Source organism: Symphodus melops (genome assembly GCF_947650265.1).
Source record: "Symphodus melops genome assembly, chromosome: 13".
Classification (NCBI taxonomy): Eukaryota; Metazoa; Chordata; class Actinopteri; order Labriformes; family Labridae; genus Symphodus; species Symphodus melops.
Genome location: NC_136703.1, coordinates 24,040,248 through 24,056,737, shown reverse-complemented (window position 1 = coordinate 24,056,737; position 16,490 = coordinate 24,040,248). Strand labels below are relative to the sequence as shown.

At 42.9% G+C, this 16,490-nt stretch overlaps 1 protein-coding gene and 1 long non-coding RNA gene across 3 annotated transcripts in view; both read left to right on the top strand.

The window, feature by feature from the left end:
- Window positions 1-9,122, top strand: part of LOC306833777 — a 64,219-nt gene extending 55,097 nt beyond the window's left edge. The window contains exon 4 of the long non-coding RNA XR_013780417.1: window positions 8,593-9,122. This is a non-coding gene — a long non-coding RNA (uncharacterized lncRNA). The remainder of the gene's footprint in view (window positions 1-8,592) is intronic.
- A 466-nt stretch (window positions 9,123-9,588) lies between these two features.
- Window positions 9,589-16,490, top strand: part of tshz2 (teashirt zinc finger homeobox 2) — a 49,160-nt gene continuing 42,258 nt past the window's right edge. The window contains exons 1-2 of one of the 2 annotated variants that reach the window (XM_079359781.1): window positions 9,589-10,232; window positions 15,364-15,737. In XM_079359781.1, the coding sequence (XP_079215907.1) occupies window positions 15,698-15,737 (40 nt within the window). In that variant the 5' untranslated portion in view covers window positions 9,589-10,232; window positions 15,364-15,697. Of the gene's footprint in view, window positions 10,233-14,866; window positions 15,738-16,490 lie in introns of those variants that run through there. The other variant, XM_079359780.1, reaches the window with a different exon arrangement.

Below are 16,490 nucleotides of genomic sequence, written 5' to 3'. Positions count from 1 at the left end.
TGTCAGCGAGAGCATGCATTAGACATAAAGTACAGTTCAACACACACACACACACACACACACACACACACAGTCAGTCGCAGTGTTGTACAGAAAGAAATAAAATATGGCGCTTGCACTTCTCTTTTCCCTGGAGACCGTGTGCACTTATTATTTGTCAGAGTGACAGATGTTTTTCAAATGATGGTGTCTCATGTGTGCTGAACTTCTAGCAAAGCCCTGCCGTGAGAGACTGCCAGACGTTATTCACCATCTGATGGTGGAAACCTCGGCGGACTCGCTCCCTGCGCTCCGAGGCTTTCTGCAGGGACGCCTGAACAACACAGGCAGAGGTTGTCGGGGTGGTCCGCTGAGGTGAGCGCAACACTTTGAATGAGCAACAGCAGGCTCGGACCTGGAACCTGACAGGGCAGCGCAGCACAGTCCACAAACAGCAGCAGCACAAGTGGGACCCCAGAGTGGAGCTGAAGCGTCAGAAGTGGATTTAAAGAGTGCTGAGAACTTTTTTTTTTTTTTTTTGCTGGCTTGCAGAAGATATAAATATTAATATAGACGGAAAACAAATCTGCAACTTACTCTGTGACTGTTCTCCTCCACAAACTGAGGAGGGCATTTTTTTTTTTTTGCAATGTGAATTTTTATCTCCACGTGGGAGGCAAACACTCAGGTAGCATCATGGAGCTAAAATAGTTTTAGCGGGTGGTTGTGGAAATAGGCAGCGTCTGCCTGCACACAGAGGGTCAACGAGGTATTTCTGCTGCTCGCTCGCTCGCTCTCTCTCTCTCTCTCTCTCTCTCACCTGAAGTATGAAAAACATGCAGCAGGAGCAGACTGCACATTCACTTTGTTACCGATCATCTTTTTTAATCAGTTAAAGAGATGCTATTAACGGTGTCAGTGTTAAGAGGCCTCGCAGGCTGCATGATGGCTTTAACAACAGCAGCAGGTCCCTGAGCCAATGGGTTACTTTGGTTCTTATACTTTTATTTAACCTGAGCAGTCACACTTTATGAATGCACATTTCACTGTAAACAGCAGACCAGAGAGAGTCATGTAACACTGCTTGATTGACTGAGCCTGATGGATGTATGAATACAAAAACCAGACGGAATAAGTCGAAGACTGACAATATGGTGGCTGACATTTATTTTCAGTTGAACCAGGTTGGTCCCATTCAGATTATAAACCTCTTCTCTAAGGTGAGAGCTGACCGAGACAGTCAGAACGCAAACCACTCCACTCTACGGTCGAATCCCATTCATCCGTAGCCGTACTTGGTGTTCGGTGTCCTGGACACATCGGACTCTTCCAACCGAGCCGCAGCCCCCCCAACGTTCATCACAACAACAACGAAAAAACACGACAACAAAGCAACCCGCACATGAGACACTCAACAACACCAGCAAAACACGACAGTTAGAGAAACCCGACATCAGGACCCAAACATAATCAGAATTCAAGTGACATAATAACTCATCGATCAGCGTCGAGTGACCAAAGTATCAAACGTACACTTTGTAAAATCTTATTGCAATGTTTAACCTAAAATATCCTCAACAATCAAAGAATGGACGAAACCTGTTTTCCGAAATCCGTCATTTAGTACCTGTGACGCGTCTTGTTGTGGCGGCCGCATTGGCAGCCACGAGATGTTTATCGTTACCATGGAAACAGTGGATGCTGTTGCTGTATTTTCATCGAGGGTGGAGTAGCCCCCCCCCCCCCCCCCACCTTCCCACCCCTGACACTGTGCCTTTGAGCCTCTGATTTGTCGACGGTTTTGTCCAGTGAAATATTTTGCGCTTCATAATATTCAAGTCAGACAAACAGATAATTCGAAAGCGTCGAAGCGGAACAAAAGAAAAATCCCCTGAAGAGCGTTTGTGTTCCACACACGCTGCAGATCCTCCGAGCTAAAAGTGCAACTTTGTTATTGTGTTTACGACCATTATATGATTTTTGTAATGAAATCACAGTGTGTTTTCCGGACCAGTGGCTGCTTTTAATAGTGTTGGCCACCTTTTCTCTTTTTTTTTTCTTTTTTTTTTTTTTCTTCCAATTCAAGGTGTCCTCTATGCAGCATGTATATCCAGAGCAGCAGCATTGACTAGAGCCAGCACTCGTGAAGCGAAAATGCTTATTAGTCAAACAGTCCCCCTCGGAATAATGCCACGGTCAGCCGGTGGTGAGGGATAACTCTGTGTGGATGACACTCTGGAGCCTATTCTGTAGGGGATCTGCACGCACAAACATGATGTATGGACACACAAGCAGAGCGAAGCATCATGGGACCACACAATGGAGGAGCTGCACATGAGTTAGTGTAGCCAGAGCACGGCTTGCATCCAATGTGCTCTTCAAAAACAATGACAGAATGTTCTAGTTTCTGCTCAACCATCCGTTCGCCCCTGCGCAACCTTGATCAAACGGCATCTCCAGAAAAGTGTTGAAAAAGAAAAGAATTGATTGTCAAATTAATGATATCTGATGAGAACGACGGCGATTAAGAACAGACATCCGGTGGTCCAGAACAGCTGCTCGTTTGAATGTCTCGTGATGGCCTCAAGGTTCGGCAAAACAAAACAAAAAATGCACACTCCATCTCTCTGGGCTTTTGATTAAGAGCAGCAGCACATTGGCAAACCGTGGATCAATCAGAGGAATTTTTGCATTTTGCAGCTTCTTTTCTGCACAGCCCTGTTCACTCGCAGCTGGTAGTTGGTGTTGTTTTTGTTGTGCTCAGATTCAAACACAAACAGGACAGATAAGATTCTAATAAGTGATAAATATAATAGTACAGCATGTGAATGCATTGCAGGATATTTGACCCGGAGTGGTTAAAAAAAAAAAAACAGCTTCATGAAGAACAGCAGATGGAATTCAGATTTGCAGATGATATGCACTCGTTAATATTTGTTATTTTACGTCACTTTGTTTTGTAGTTAAAATGCTGAACAAAGTGATCACACATTGAACAGTTTCTCTAATAAGATGCAGGCCTGTTATAAAAAAAGCATACTGCATGTATCTGCTTTGGTTTTCTCCTCAGTATTTCAGTCAGTCATAGACTCACATGCAGGACGCTGCTTGTTCAAAAGCTAAACCCCGATTTCCTTCCACGTACAAACATGGAAATCTTCATCGTTGTCATTGACTAATTTAACACAAAAATCATGTTTTAAAAAGCAAACAGAGAAACACTTCGGGATATGCACGTGTGTGTGTGTGGGTAGTTTTTCGCCTCACGTAAACCCCTGACCTGCGGAGCTGTATGTGTGAAAACAAACAGCTGATTTTTTTTCTCTATGACATCACCGGTGCACGAGTGTCTGCACGCGAGCGCCACGATCTCTGCGCAGGTAACGTTGTCATCCCGTCGTGCTACACGTAGCGCTCGCTATAAAGAGCAAATGTTCTCACTTTAGCGCCGTATAACAGACTCTGTTGCTTCTTCTGCTACTTCCATGTTGTTGTTTTGTCTCACCTCAGGAGACCCTGAGGAGACCCTGCCCCCCCCCCCCCCCCCCCCCCCCCAGGAGACCCCCCCCCCCCCCCCCCCCCCATGTGTTTCCACATGTGTATTTCACATTGCTGTTCATGTGGACCCAGCTCTCAGGTAGAGCTAATGTGGACCTGAAGAAATAAATCTCAGATTATAAAGATCTCGTGGTCTCAGTGTTTGCTGTCTTGACTGAGTGTAAATGATGCCTGCTTTTTGGAGCAGCTAACACTCTGACAGTTTGTGAATAAAAGTGGGTGGAGGAACAGAAGTAATGAGCTCAGACAAATCCCCCCTCATTCTGTTTCTCTGACTCGGTATTGGTGGAGCCGATAAAGTGAGCTGATTCTTGACTCTTCTCCCTGCTGCTGAGTGTGGGCCTTAAGAGAGTCATATTTAGTCTGACTTTCATTGCCAGGGCCCTTCAAGTTTAATACAAAGAGGTTTGTCAAAGCATCATATATTTATGTGGAACATTTGCTGCGTATGGGGAAGGGGAAAATCAATTTCCCGCCCCTCTTGATAATTGATCGCTTTTTTTTTGTTGTTGTTTTTTTTCTGAGTGTACGAGAACGATGACATGCAGGTCTATCAGGTTTATAATGGATCTCCAGCAGCCAGTCAGTCAGTCAGTCAGTCAGTCAGTCTGTCTGTCTGTCTGTCTGTCTGTCTGTCTGTCTGTCTGTCTGTCTGTCTGTATTAACCATATTGTGTCTGAGACATAAATACATTTTTTCTGCGCTTCCAAAGAACAACAACAATAAAACATGGTCATGTGTAAAACATTAGGCCGACACTCGCTTGTGTACTTTACTGATTTCATTCCTCGGCGTGCAACGAGACGGCGTCATTAAGCCCGTAAACCTTCTCAAAATAAATCCAATCCCATAAATCTACCTCTGAAGGAATCTGATACTTTTAAAAAGTGACAGTGACTGACCTTGAGATTTATTTTTGTCACACCAGAAACTGTCTCCCTCAGCAACGAGCGACGTGCCTGTCCAGATGGTTTTGTGTGGCATCGTCTTGCTAATTGTCAGTGATGCCATCAAAGGGATGTAGCAGACCTGACAACTTAGCTGATGAGCAATAAGACGAGCATGAGGGGGGAAATTAGAGCCAAAAACATGTGACAGTTATTTTGTGCAGCGTACCTATGCTTTTAAGCACTTTAAATCCTTTTGTTTTTCTGCATTTGGTGCAGACTTGAATCGAGCAGGAAGCTGTTATTATTAAACTGGGGCTTCAAAATAGTCATTTCTGCGTAATTATTTTGCCTAATTACATTACGCTGGCTATAAATATCTCGCAAAATATCATAATTCAGAAATAATTGGCCCATAATAACAGGCTGTGTTAAATAGGAGTGTGGAGGCAGCCTCGGTGGTGAATAAATAAGATGTTTTCCACCTGTCTTCAGCTCCCTTTAAAGTTGAATAGGCTGCGGCACAGACGCCCAGCAGTGCGTCCCCGGTGACTGTAAAACATGCAAGACAAAACATATGACACAGGGGATGATCCTGACCCGAGAATGACATGTGCTAAAGTACATTATAGTCATTGCCAGGATAAAGGTCACATTGACTCCTGTTATAAATTGGACAGGACAGCTCCAGCATACATGGAGTGTCAAGTGTGAGGAGGTCTGAAAGAAAATCCCTGGGATGTTTCGGGACACACACACACACACACACACACACACACACACACACACACTCACACACATGCAGGCGGATGGATAAAAGTGTCTACGTCTCGCTCTCACTTGTGATTAGCACACTTAATCATCACATTAAAGGAGAAGTCTGCGCATAGTTCATCATACGATGGAGCTGCAGAGACTCTTCACTTTGCTTCTGGTGAAAAAGAAAAAGGTGGAGCACAAGTTTGAATCCGGGGTTTATTATCGTTACAGCTAATACCATTAATGAGTCAATACGCTGCTGCACTCGCACATCTATATTTACGTTTATGTTTGTTGGAGACATGAGGCTGTTCTGACTGTTTTCGACATGGAGCTCCAGAACAGACTTTTTTTTTTTTTTTGCTCTGAGATACAAAGGAGAAGGACTTGAAAGGAAATAAGCAAATGAATGCAATGCCTCATTAGGCGGGCTTTATTTGACCGTAGCCAATTAGAGAGCATCTGTAATTTAAAACAGTCAACCCTAAAAAAAGACTCAACTAAGAACACATTTCTCTCGTGGGAGCGGATCCTTCGCCTTGTTTTCATTCAAATTATTATTATTTTGGTTTTTTTTGCTTTTCTGGTGACATTTCTTATTTGAAGGAAAATAAATAATACACAGAGGACGCTGGAGGTCAGAAATATGCAGAAATAATACGCCTGTAGTCGGGCTTGGTAAGTTGAGATGAAAGAGCGAGCTTGGAGGGTTTAATGGGAGTCAAGGTTGCTCCGGTGCTCATGTGTTCGGCCTTGGTCTCGCCTCGCTGTGCTGCCTTGTTTTTTTGCCGTTTTTGCTTCGGGATCGATACCTCTCCCTCCGTCTTAATCAACGACCCGCTGAGGTATTTGCGGGCTGTTACCTTAATGACACGAAGGTGCACTTTTTTTTTTTTTTTTTTGAGAACTGGAAGCTGCAGTCGGGGTTAGACTGACAGCTGTTCCACAGTAAATCACACCTGAGCGTAGATTAACGCGCCGCTCCTCACAAACAGACACGGCGATGAAATATTGATGCCGAGGAGAAGATTCGGAGGCTCGCGCGACTGATCCGCATCAAAGGATACGACCGAAAACAAGATCCTGGCTGCTTCCTTTGCAGGTAGAGCCTCGTGAAAAATAGTAACACCTGTATTGCTTATACTGGTTGTTAAGCATTGGAATAAAATTTTGTGCAATATGCATAACCAAATGCTGGAATAATGAGCCATCTGTATGTGTGGTCCCTTCCTTGGAGATGCCAAGAACGGCACCATCTGTGATGCAGCTACCAGCTGTTTTCCTTCTTATTACATGTTTATTAAAAGCTGAAGTTGTCCTCTTCAGGAAGAGTAAAAGAGAGCACGGGTGGCAATGTCGGTTATCTGATTGCCTCCATCTCCATTAGAAACAGACTGGAGCTCCGTTCCTGGTCCTATAAAACTACACTAACTGTTGGAGCAGAACAGAGGGAGAGCTAATTAAATACTCCTTTCTTTTTTTCATCAGCGACACGCAGGAAATTAAGAGAACAAACAGGAGATTGACTGGCAGCAAAGCAACAAACATGAAAGAGGATGAATGAAATCTAATCCTCCAGGACTGGAAATAAATAAATAAAGGATGTCACTTTCCCCACCTTCGCTTAGCCCTTTGGGTTTGTATTTCAAAAAATCCCTCAGCAGGGTTTAAGAATCTTTTCTCTCCGCATTGTTTTCAATTTTCAAAACCTATTAGCGAGCTATCGATCGACCACAATTGAGCATTTATGCACAGCAGGCAACCTACATCCCTCAAGTCAAAATCAGATCACATCTCCCGTAATTGAGGGTGGCAGAACTGCAGACCACCCTCTGCAACTGTCAACAAATTTCAGGAGCTCAAACTAAGATGCGTCAGGGATGCATCCTGCGCCGAGTGATGGACACCGAGAAGGAGAACTGGAAATGTCCATCAGCATCCTCTGCCATGTGCTGAACAAGACAGGTCAGGTCTGAATAGACACTGACAAACCCAGGGTGGACACACTGTCGACGCAGACTAAAGCAATACCAAGGGACAAGTGACAGGCTGCTCTGATGCCTTACTTAACTGCAGCACACACACACACACACACACACACATGCACGCGCACACGCACAGGGAGGCAACAAAAAGTGCGTGGCACGCCCGTCCATATGGACTGACAGGCCTCACACGGCTCCCGAGGAGACTCACGTGAAGAGTGAAAATGCTGCGTGTGAAAGGTGTGCGATGGGAGTGTAAATGTGTTGTAAAGCAGCAAATAGACATTTCTGAGGTGAGTGTGTTCACTCTGCTCAATGCTCAATAAAACAAACAAAATGCCATCTATTTCTGTATAAACAATTACCTGCCATGGATTGTAACCTTATTGGATGGAGTGAAATGTTTGAAATAAATCATTAAAGGCGCTGACAGGGCATTTATCTTCACTCCTTCTTTAACGCTGTGTGCACAACACACTGGATGAACTCAGTCAAGGGTGTGTGTGTGTGTGTGTGTGTGTGTGTGTGTGTGTGTGTGTGTGTGTGTGTGTGTGTGAGTGAGTGTGAGAGAGAGGCTTTTTTTTCCTTTTTTTGAGTTAAGCCGGGCCCCCAGTGCGCCTCAGTGTGTGTGCTTGTAAGAGCGGCGTTGCGTGTGTCAATCCTCCTGTGGAGCCATGTTCTCAAAGCTCTTCATTTTGAAATCAAGCATAAATAATTAAGCCATTTCACAAGGCTGCTTTAACGATATATTACATGAGAGGAAATAGGTCAAGCAGCAATGTTAGAAAGATTGTTAGCATGGGTGTTATTGGGTTAAAAAAGATGGTGAACAATAACCCCCCCCCCCCTCCTTCCCTTTATGCCCCATATACTGTACTTACTCTGAAGAATGACTGACAGCTGCAGCTTCACACTCATTTTCTTACAGATGTGAGTTCGGCTCACATCTGGGTCAAAGTGCCTTTCCACCTGAGATCATATGTCGACTTTAACCCTGCCACTGCGCACTGACGTTCCCCAGCAAACAAAGACAAGTTTAAAACATTAAACTGAACTTATTGTTTGAATCTCTGTCACACACCAACAAATATTTAAAACTGCAAACCAAAATCATGACATATTCACATTTTTACACGATTTATACAAACTGCAGATTTTATTTTGTCTCTCAGAAATGTGATTGTTATTTCCATTATCTTTTGTCAAAGTGTTTTTTAAATGAGACGGTGAAATATGTTTGTGTATGAAGAAAAAGGACTTCAACGATATGCAGTTCATTATAAATCAACCCACCTGAATTTACAGTGTTTGTATGTAAATACAGCCTCAACCTTTACGAAGTGATTTCAGTCTCACCCTGTTGAACTTTTTTAATTTAAACGGATGTATTTGTACATGAACTCGTCTGTTATTTGACTCTGTAGGTCCAGTACCTACAGGGGCAGCAGGAGCTCCTCGAGGATCGGCCTCAACGCCCACGAGAAGTGGCACCGACGGCAGCGCTGTTGACCCGCTCCCCAATCCTGAAGCAAGCGCCATCTTCAGAAACGATGGACAGCTAAGACATCATACTCAACACTTTGACACACAAATCTTTAATGGAGCTTTACTCCTGCTTTGATGATTACCTAAAAGAAGCCAACACAAACATCTACCTACTAAACAGACTTATTATTACTTTCATTGTTTCATCGTTTCGTTTTGACCAACTGCGGTTTGTCTAGAACGAGAGTAAAGCAACACAAACATGATGCAGAGCTGTGTTTCTTTTATTTTGGAAAATGTTATTAAGTTCACTTTCAACAGCTTTGCATCTCATCAGGCATAAACAACAACTTCCAGGTTTAGTTGAATCCAGACTTATAATGTGGAGTCTGTACGGGATGTGTTTCAGCTCTGTCTTCTTCCTCTCTAACGTGCGGCGACGTCTTCTGCTGCCGCTCAGTTTGGAGTTTCCGCTCGCCGTTAAGGTTCAGGTTACTTTATTTATTTGTACCCGTAGGTAGATTTCTTGCAGCCAGCAAGATTAACATCTATAGATTGCAGCACGAATAGAACAAAGAACAGAGAGGATCGTCAGGTTAACGGGTTCGATCCCCGGCTCCTGCAGCCACAGGTCCGATGCGTCCTCGGACAAGACACTTAACCCCGGATTGCTCCCGCTGCTTCGTCATGAATGTGTACGAACTTCTTATGGTCACTTTACACAGCAACCTCGACCGTCGGTGTGCCAATGTGTTTGTGTTAAAGAGAAGAAGACAAGTTTCGAACACACTGATCATTGTGTGAGTTTAATAACCCGTCTCTTCGGTGACGGTTCTGCTGACTCATCTTTTGCTTGTGATCACCACCATGCAAGGGCACATGTAAACTCTCTCCCACTGCCCCAGGTCAACAATAAAAACTCTGTATACTGAACTCTTGGTGAAGAACAAGACCACGGTGGCACCGAATCCAAAGTAATCAGGAGACGTAAGAGCGAGGCATTAACACCTGTCAAAAGGAGAACGACAAGTACCCGCTTGTCAAGAACATTCGGTACAAACGGTGCAACAATGGTGTCTGTGTCTCCATCGTGCACTATAAGAATGGTGAAAAAAGGAGTATGTTCTGACTGATGTGGAGAGAGAAAAAAAAAAAAGCTCCAATGATCTCTGTCATCTGTTACATTCAGCCCCGAGGACAAACACGGCGAGTCCCACAAAGCTCCTTTAACAGTGCTTTCAACAACAACAACAGCAGCAGCAGCAGCAACAATACTCACATCAGCTTGTTCACCTACTTTCAACTACACTGTGTTCTTCCAACACAGAGCGGGACCACGCGCTCCTTGTGTACATAACCGCCAATACCTGTCTGCGCTTTTTTTAATGTCCGTGATTGGCTCATTAGACGACAAATATTTGTTTAAACATTTTCATGTTTTGGCGTCTGTCCTCATCAGAAAAGTACAACTCATCCATCTGAAGATTCTTTAAATGAATGTTTGTGTGATCACAAATTCCCCGCCATCCTGTTCCGTGTGTTGTTTTCATCCTTCATCCTTCAATCAAGCCAATATCAGGTTTATAATTTTACATTTTTGCTGTACGACTCGGCTTCTTTTGGAAATGTATTTTTAACCACTTGTCAGTCACGCATCTAAAAACTTGCTCTGATTTAGTAATAGCTCTTTGTTTTAAGCTCACAAGTATCACATGAATCAAATCCTCTTTTTTTTTTTTTTAAATCAAGCCGCTCTCTTTGACTGTATGCATATATTGTTGTTCTGCTTTGAACATTTTCAAAACCAGACTTCAATCACAGGCTGTCCATTACGACATCAGATTTCCGTCGGTGGATTAAAGACGGGTTTTGATTTCCTGGACCGTCCTCCTTTTTTTTTTTTTTTTTTTTTTTTTTATATCACAACTGGAGCTTTATAATTAGACTTCATGCTGCCGAAAGACTGTGACTCAATATTTCCAGCGTACAATCTAAGAGAAACCTGGGCTGCGATGTTGGAAGCAGTCTCAGTTACCTCTTAATGCCTTCGATACATTGAAATAAAACGCATCATCGTGACGCTTCGTTTACGAGACACGAGGATCTGAAAACACAAGTACTCGAGTATTTTGAGTCGTTTTAGTCAGAAACAAGCAGAACACTCTTTCTTGATAATGGAAGGATGTCCATCTTGTGTACACGTGTTTGTGCTCGTTGCACGATGTGTACCGTGCCGAACTCGTCTCCTGGGTTTGTCGCAGGTTTGCAAAAGATGTTTTTTTTTGTTTTCGGAAGAAACACTTCAGACAAGTTTGCAGATTTGCAAGAAAAAGGCGTAAAGATTCTGAACGTGTTTATTTTTATGGCTCTAAATGTGAAGAAGAAAAGAAAAAGAAAAACCCAAGATCTTGTTTTGGAGTTTAAAGCTGCAGAATCTCAAAGCTTTAACAAACAACCGAGCTCATGTTTCAAAATGTTTTTTTTTTTTTATTCCTGCAGAGATTCGTTGAAAATAAAAAAATAAAAAAAATCCCACCCTCTTGGATTTTCTAGAGTACAGTTTCCAATACTTGACTCCGTCTGCTCAGATACAACCAATTAGATATGACTGAAATGTTAGAGAGAAAGGAGAAGACAGACACAAATGTCAGCGACGAGAAGAGAAAAAAAGAGATGAAACAGCTTAATTGCAGTATTGTCCTTCTCATTGCACTGCGGCAGAAACCAAAGAAAAAGATGAAGTTATTTTTATCTGTGGACCAAAAGTTTAAAAAGAAGATGTTTTTCATCCAGCTGGGGCCGGACAAACAATCTCTACATGAGTGATATATATTATAAGTTTAAAAATGATGTTACATCAATAAGCAGGCAAACATGTTCGCTTTCATCCGTTTTGCTTTTTGAGAATTAATCCGACAGTCTTTTGTTCGCTCACATTTTATCTCCGTTTTGGTCTCCACCACCTCCTGAGGAAGGCTCGTATCGGGCTATTTCGAAGCACGGGGGGGAGGTGCACCTCCGTTTTTTTTGGAACAGTTCTGTGAATTGTTATAGATGTTTTGGATAAAACATGTTTTGGATTCATTGAATTTCTCTGGTGTCAGAATTCAAGTTTAACGCTGGTCGCCTCGTTGTTAGTTTACGTGCCCCAAGTGTGGAGGCTGCTCGTCCTCCACTCAGGCGGCCCAGACTCGAATTCGACCTGTAGCTCCTTTTCCATCATCTCAGCTCAGATTTCTGACTCTGGTCACTCTCCTGCCTCTGAGTAATGACATTAAAACAACAAATAAACCTTTAATAAAAGGATCCAGATTTTATGTGAATTTAGACTTTTTAGAATTTGGTCATTTTTTCTTTCCAATTTCAGAAACCGTCCTCGTTTCTAAATGATCCGCTCTCTGATCGGTGAACTCGTGATAAATTATCAAGCTGACAGTTTCTAGAGCAGAAGTTTAAAAAGTTCTCCCTGTCAATTAAAGAATCCAAAAATATCTCCACAGAGCATCAACAGAGAGCGTCAAACACATCACGACATCCATATCTGACATGAACTGTGATACTGGTTTTACTGTGGTCCATACTGGTAGCATTGTCTTATTATTGGCTTGAAGTCTTAACAGGAAGAAAATACAGCACAATGTTTCAACGTTATCAAAGCTGCCGGCCGAATCAGCAGCAGTGATTCACATTTAGCTTCAGACTCTCACATGTACACTCTGACTCTCCTAATAGCTGTCTGTTTTGTCCGTCCTGGACTCTAATCCCACAACACCGGCTGAATGTGAGCCGTAACATTCGTGGTTAACCTGCAGCTCCGCTCCAGAATAGACCGTGAGGATGAATCGACCTCGCTCGAAGCCAAAAATGACGAGAGGTCGAAACTTCGGCCGCTGTCAAAAGACGCTTTCTGGAGCCGCTTTGTCAACTATAAATAACAGTTCATGTTGTCAACGCTCCAGAGGCGCCGTGGGTGACCTCCCAAGAATGTGGCCACTTTTTCTTTTTATTCAGGAGGTTACGCAGGTGTGAAAAAACTAAAAGCTGAAAAGCATTCAAAGAGAGCTCAAACTGCTCAGCGCCACTTCTCGATGAACGGCTTCTGAATCTGCTTATGTAACGATTTTGATAAAACAATGGCTTCATCTTCACTTGGAGTTAATTAGAGCGCCATCGAGCACAGCTTAAACTTTGCGGACATTAATAATTTTATTTTTCTTTCCATCTAAATTGTGAACTTGCCTCTTCTTCTGCAAAAACAGCCACAGGTGGCTTTAAAAAAGAAAAAAAAACAAACCCTAACAAGACATATGTTTGTCACATTTAGCTACAGAAGAGGATCACACTTCTGTGGAAGTTGTATCCCGGAAAATCCTCAGGCAGCCAGGTATGAGAATCTCAAACCGTGTGAGTGAGGAAAATGCTCATCAAGACGTAAGGGATGACAAATTCCACCATCTGCACGCGGATCTGCCTCTGACTCCGATGCACGAGTGGTTAGTGAAAAGTTTTAAATCCAAGCGCTAATCAGAAAGTTTTCAGAACAAGCGTGCTTTTCGGAGGAGAGGTGAGGTTGGTTGGCGTTGCGAGATGGCGGTTAGGAGTGAGCAGCAGAACGGAGGCCGTCCTGTGGGGAGAGATAAGGCGGTGGACGCGGGTGTAACTTGTCACCGCACACGCTCGCCTTGTGTACACACGGGGTGTTAAGAGCTGTCAGGCAGGTATGGCTCAGTCTTGATCCGAGCCGTGATTGATCGCTCGGGTTCAGGTGGAGTTCACGGGAGGTCTCTGCTATCATTGGCAAAATGAGTGACAGACACAAAATGGGGTGATGGAATATTATCAGGAAGCCATTTGTAATCCGGGGCGAGCCTGGATCTCTGAGGGGTGTTGTCTCTCTGAAATGAAGTCATCAATCACCTCAACTTCAAATTTGATTAGGTCATGAGTAGCTTTTAAAGGGAGAGAGAGAGAGAGAGAGCCTTGAATATTGTGATAGGATACATGTTAGCCCAACTTCAAGGTTCAGGCGTGAAAAATACTTAGCGAGTGTTTCAAAAATATTCCTTTAAAATCCTACAGTTCTACGTCGTGTGAAAAAAAATCTTCAGGAATAATTCAACCAAGAAGCATTTCACCTCATAACGATGAAATCAGCACTAAAACTGTGTTTTTATGGGATGCAAATTCCAGGCACGACATGTTTCTCGTTGCCGTGGAAACACCGGATGTAAGCGTGAACTGCTGCTCAAAGCTGCCGTGATAAAAAAAAAAACGTCACGTACATTATGCGTGGATACGTTAGCTCGTAGGTAAACATTGGCGAAGCAGAGAGAACTCCCATGATTCCTCGTCAGCCTCAACATCATCTTTTGTCACTGTTTAGATTTGGAGCCCCCTTGTGGTGGAATCTACATACTGTGCCTTTAAGCCTCAAGATGGTCAGAATGAGCGTCCTTCGATTGTTTTATCTAATAGTACAAATCCCTTTTTTCTTTGGTTTTTCCTAGAAACAAAAAAAAAACTACCATGTTTTCTCGGTTAGATTTAGAACATTTTTGTAAATCATTATCTGACTTTAGTTAAATAAAACGTGTTGATTACCATTCTATAGATTAAACAGGTTAAATTATAAGGGTACAAGTCAAAATGTGAATAATTCAAAATAATGCAGCCAAATTCCCCTTTTAGAAATGACACTAAATACAGTATGTCTATTTGTAAAGACTCGAGTGTACTCAGATTATACACAAATGACTAATTATGGTTACTTGAAAGTAAACTGTGTCGCTTTTCTCTTTAAAGTGACTTTGTGAAGTACGAAGATTATCTTGATCTTCTTTATTTGGGTTTTCTTTTCCCTGAGTTTCATTTCATTGTTACTCCCTGCAAAGCATTTTGGGGAACATATCGGATTTATTGAAGTAATTTAAAGACACACAGAAGATATAGCAGATAGGCTACATACAATAAATACACAGAGGGATTAAACAGATTGGACAGTGAAAACGGAAGTTTAAGCTTATTTTAGGCCAAATTCCCGTTTTACAACAAACAGCTAACCCTGTTAAATAATCCTTTACATGTAAATTAGGCTAACACAAACAGTTTGAGACACAAAAAGCTGCATTTAGAGTTCAAAATAATCTGTGTAGCCTCCTTTATGTTGTGTACCTGAAAACAGTTTAGCAGCCGGTCGATAGGATCTGATTTTAGCAGCAACGTTGTCACATAAATCTGTTTATTTCCTCACATCAAGCGTTTTACTGGAGCGTCACAAAGCAGATATATCTGCGGTTCATTCAAATGTGTAGTAAATCTTACAAACTTTCAGTCTTTCAATGAGCGAGCAAAGCGGAAGCTGTAGGATGTAAAAATCAGAAGAAAAAAAGGGCTCTTCATGAAAAGGCAGCGAGCAGAGAGAGTGAGAGGAAGCAGCAGCAGCACAGCCTGAGCTCCTCTCTCTTTTCCCTGGCCTCTGTTCCTTTAATAAACTCATGGTTATCTAGTGTAACAAATGTCTCGCTGCCATCATCAAGTCCAGGCGAGGAGGGAGGAGTTTTTAATGTTCAGTTTGTTCTATGGATCGATGTCTGCTGGCATCGCCTCTCCCCCTTTCGCCGCCCGCACCGTGCGTAATACACTGTACCATTACCAAACGCTTTTTACGCGCTTTCCCCTCCACACATTATCCACCGAAAACGGCCCGGCAGGACTGACTGACACGCGTCGATCAACATACGAGGCACTGATGGACAAAAACGGATGGTGAAAGGAGACGATTCGCCCCCCGTAGGAGGAGGAAGAAGAAGAAGAAGAGGAAGAAGGTGAAAGCCCGATTTCACATCTGTTTCCTTCCTGCTGAAAACGCTTCCTAACTGGATTTTTTTTTTTGCACATAGAGAGAGAGACCGAACTACTCCGAGAGCCAAAAGCAAGCCTCACACACACACACACACACACACTCTCTCTCTCTCTCTATGCATGGACTATCGTAGCCCGCATTCACATTTCACCTGGGCACTGTAGTGAACTGCGACTCCCAAAATGCCACGGAGGAAACAGCAGGCGCCCAAACGGGCTGCGGGTAAGCGATTTCCTCTTGTTTTCTCTCCAAAGAACCTGCTCTCTATGAGTTGTATATGTGTGTACGGGCTTTGTTATGATTCTGCAGATAGCTTGCTTTTACTACAAGGGGCTCTCCACTCAAACTTTTATCATGTAGGACCCCGAACAAGATCCCCGGATTTCGAGAGATACTGTCCCATTAGAGCAGCTTTTGTTGATTTGAATTTATTAACTGTGTGAGTGTTGATGTTGTTGTTTTTTTGTGAGTGTTATGAACATAGACATCTTTTGCACTTATTGTCCAACATATTCAATATATAACCATTTCACTGGTTGACCCTCTCATGGGTCCCGGGGCCCCTGTTTGGGCACCATACTGCTGTAAAAAAAAGTCAAATGATTAAACAATCGTGGGTGGAAGTTGCAGCATCTCAAGCTGCTTCTGCAGAGAGGGGTAAATGACAGAGATTTATCCATTTAAAAAAAAAATAATAATAACTCAAAGGAAAACAGTTCACCGGGGTTTAAAGGAACAACTAACAGCTTTGTAGTTTTTCTCCCTATAATCCAGAAACATGTCAGAAGGTGTTTAGTCATTCATTGATCAGAAAGTTCAAGTCGTAAGCGCTCATAAAGAGAGAAGAAAAAAAAAAGAAGAAACCTCCCTGGTTGTGTTTGATTCGACCTGCATGAAGTGTACACACAGAGAGAGAGCGGCTGAAAGATGTGGAGCTGCTGTATCCATAGCAGATGAACTCTGTTTGAACTCCTC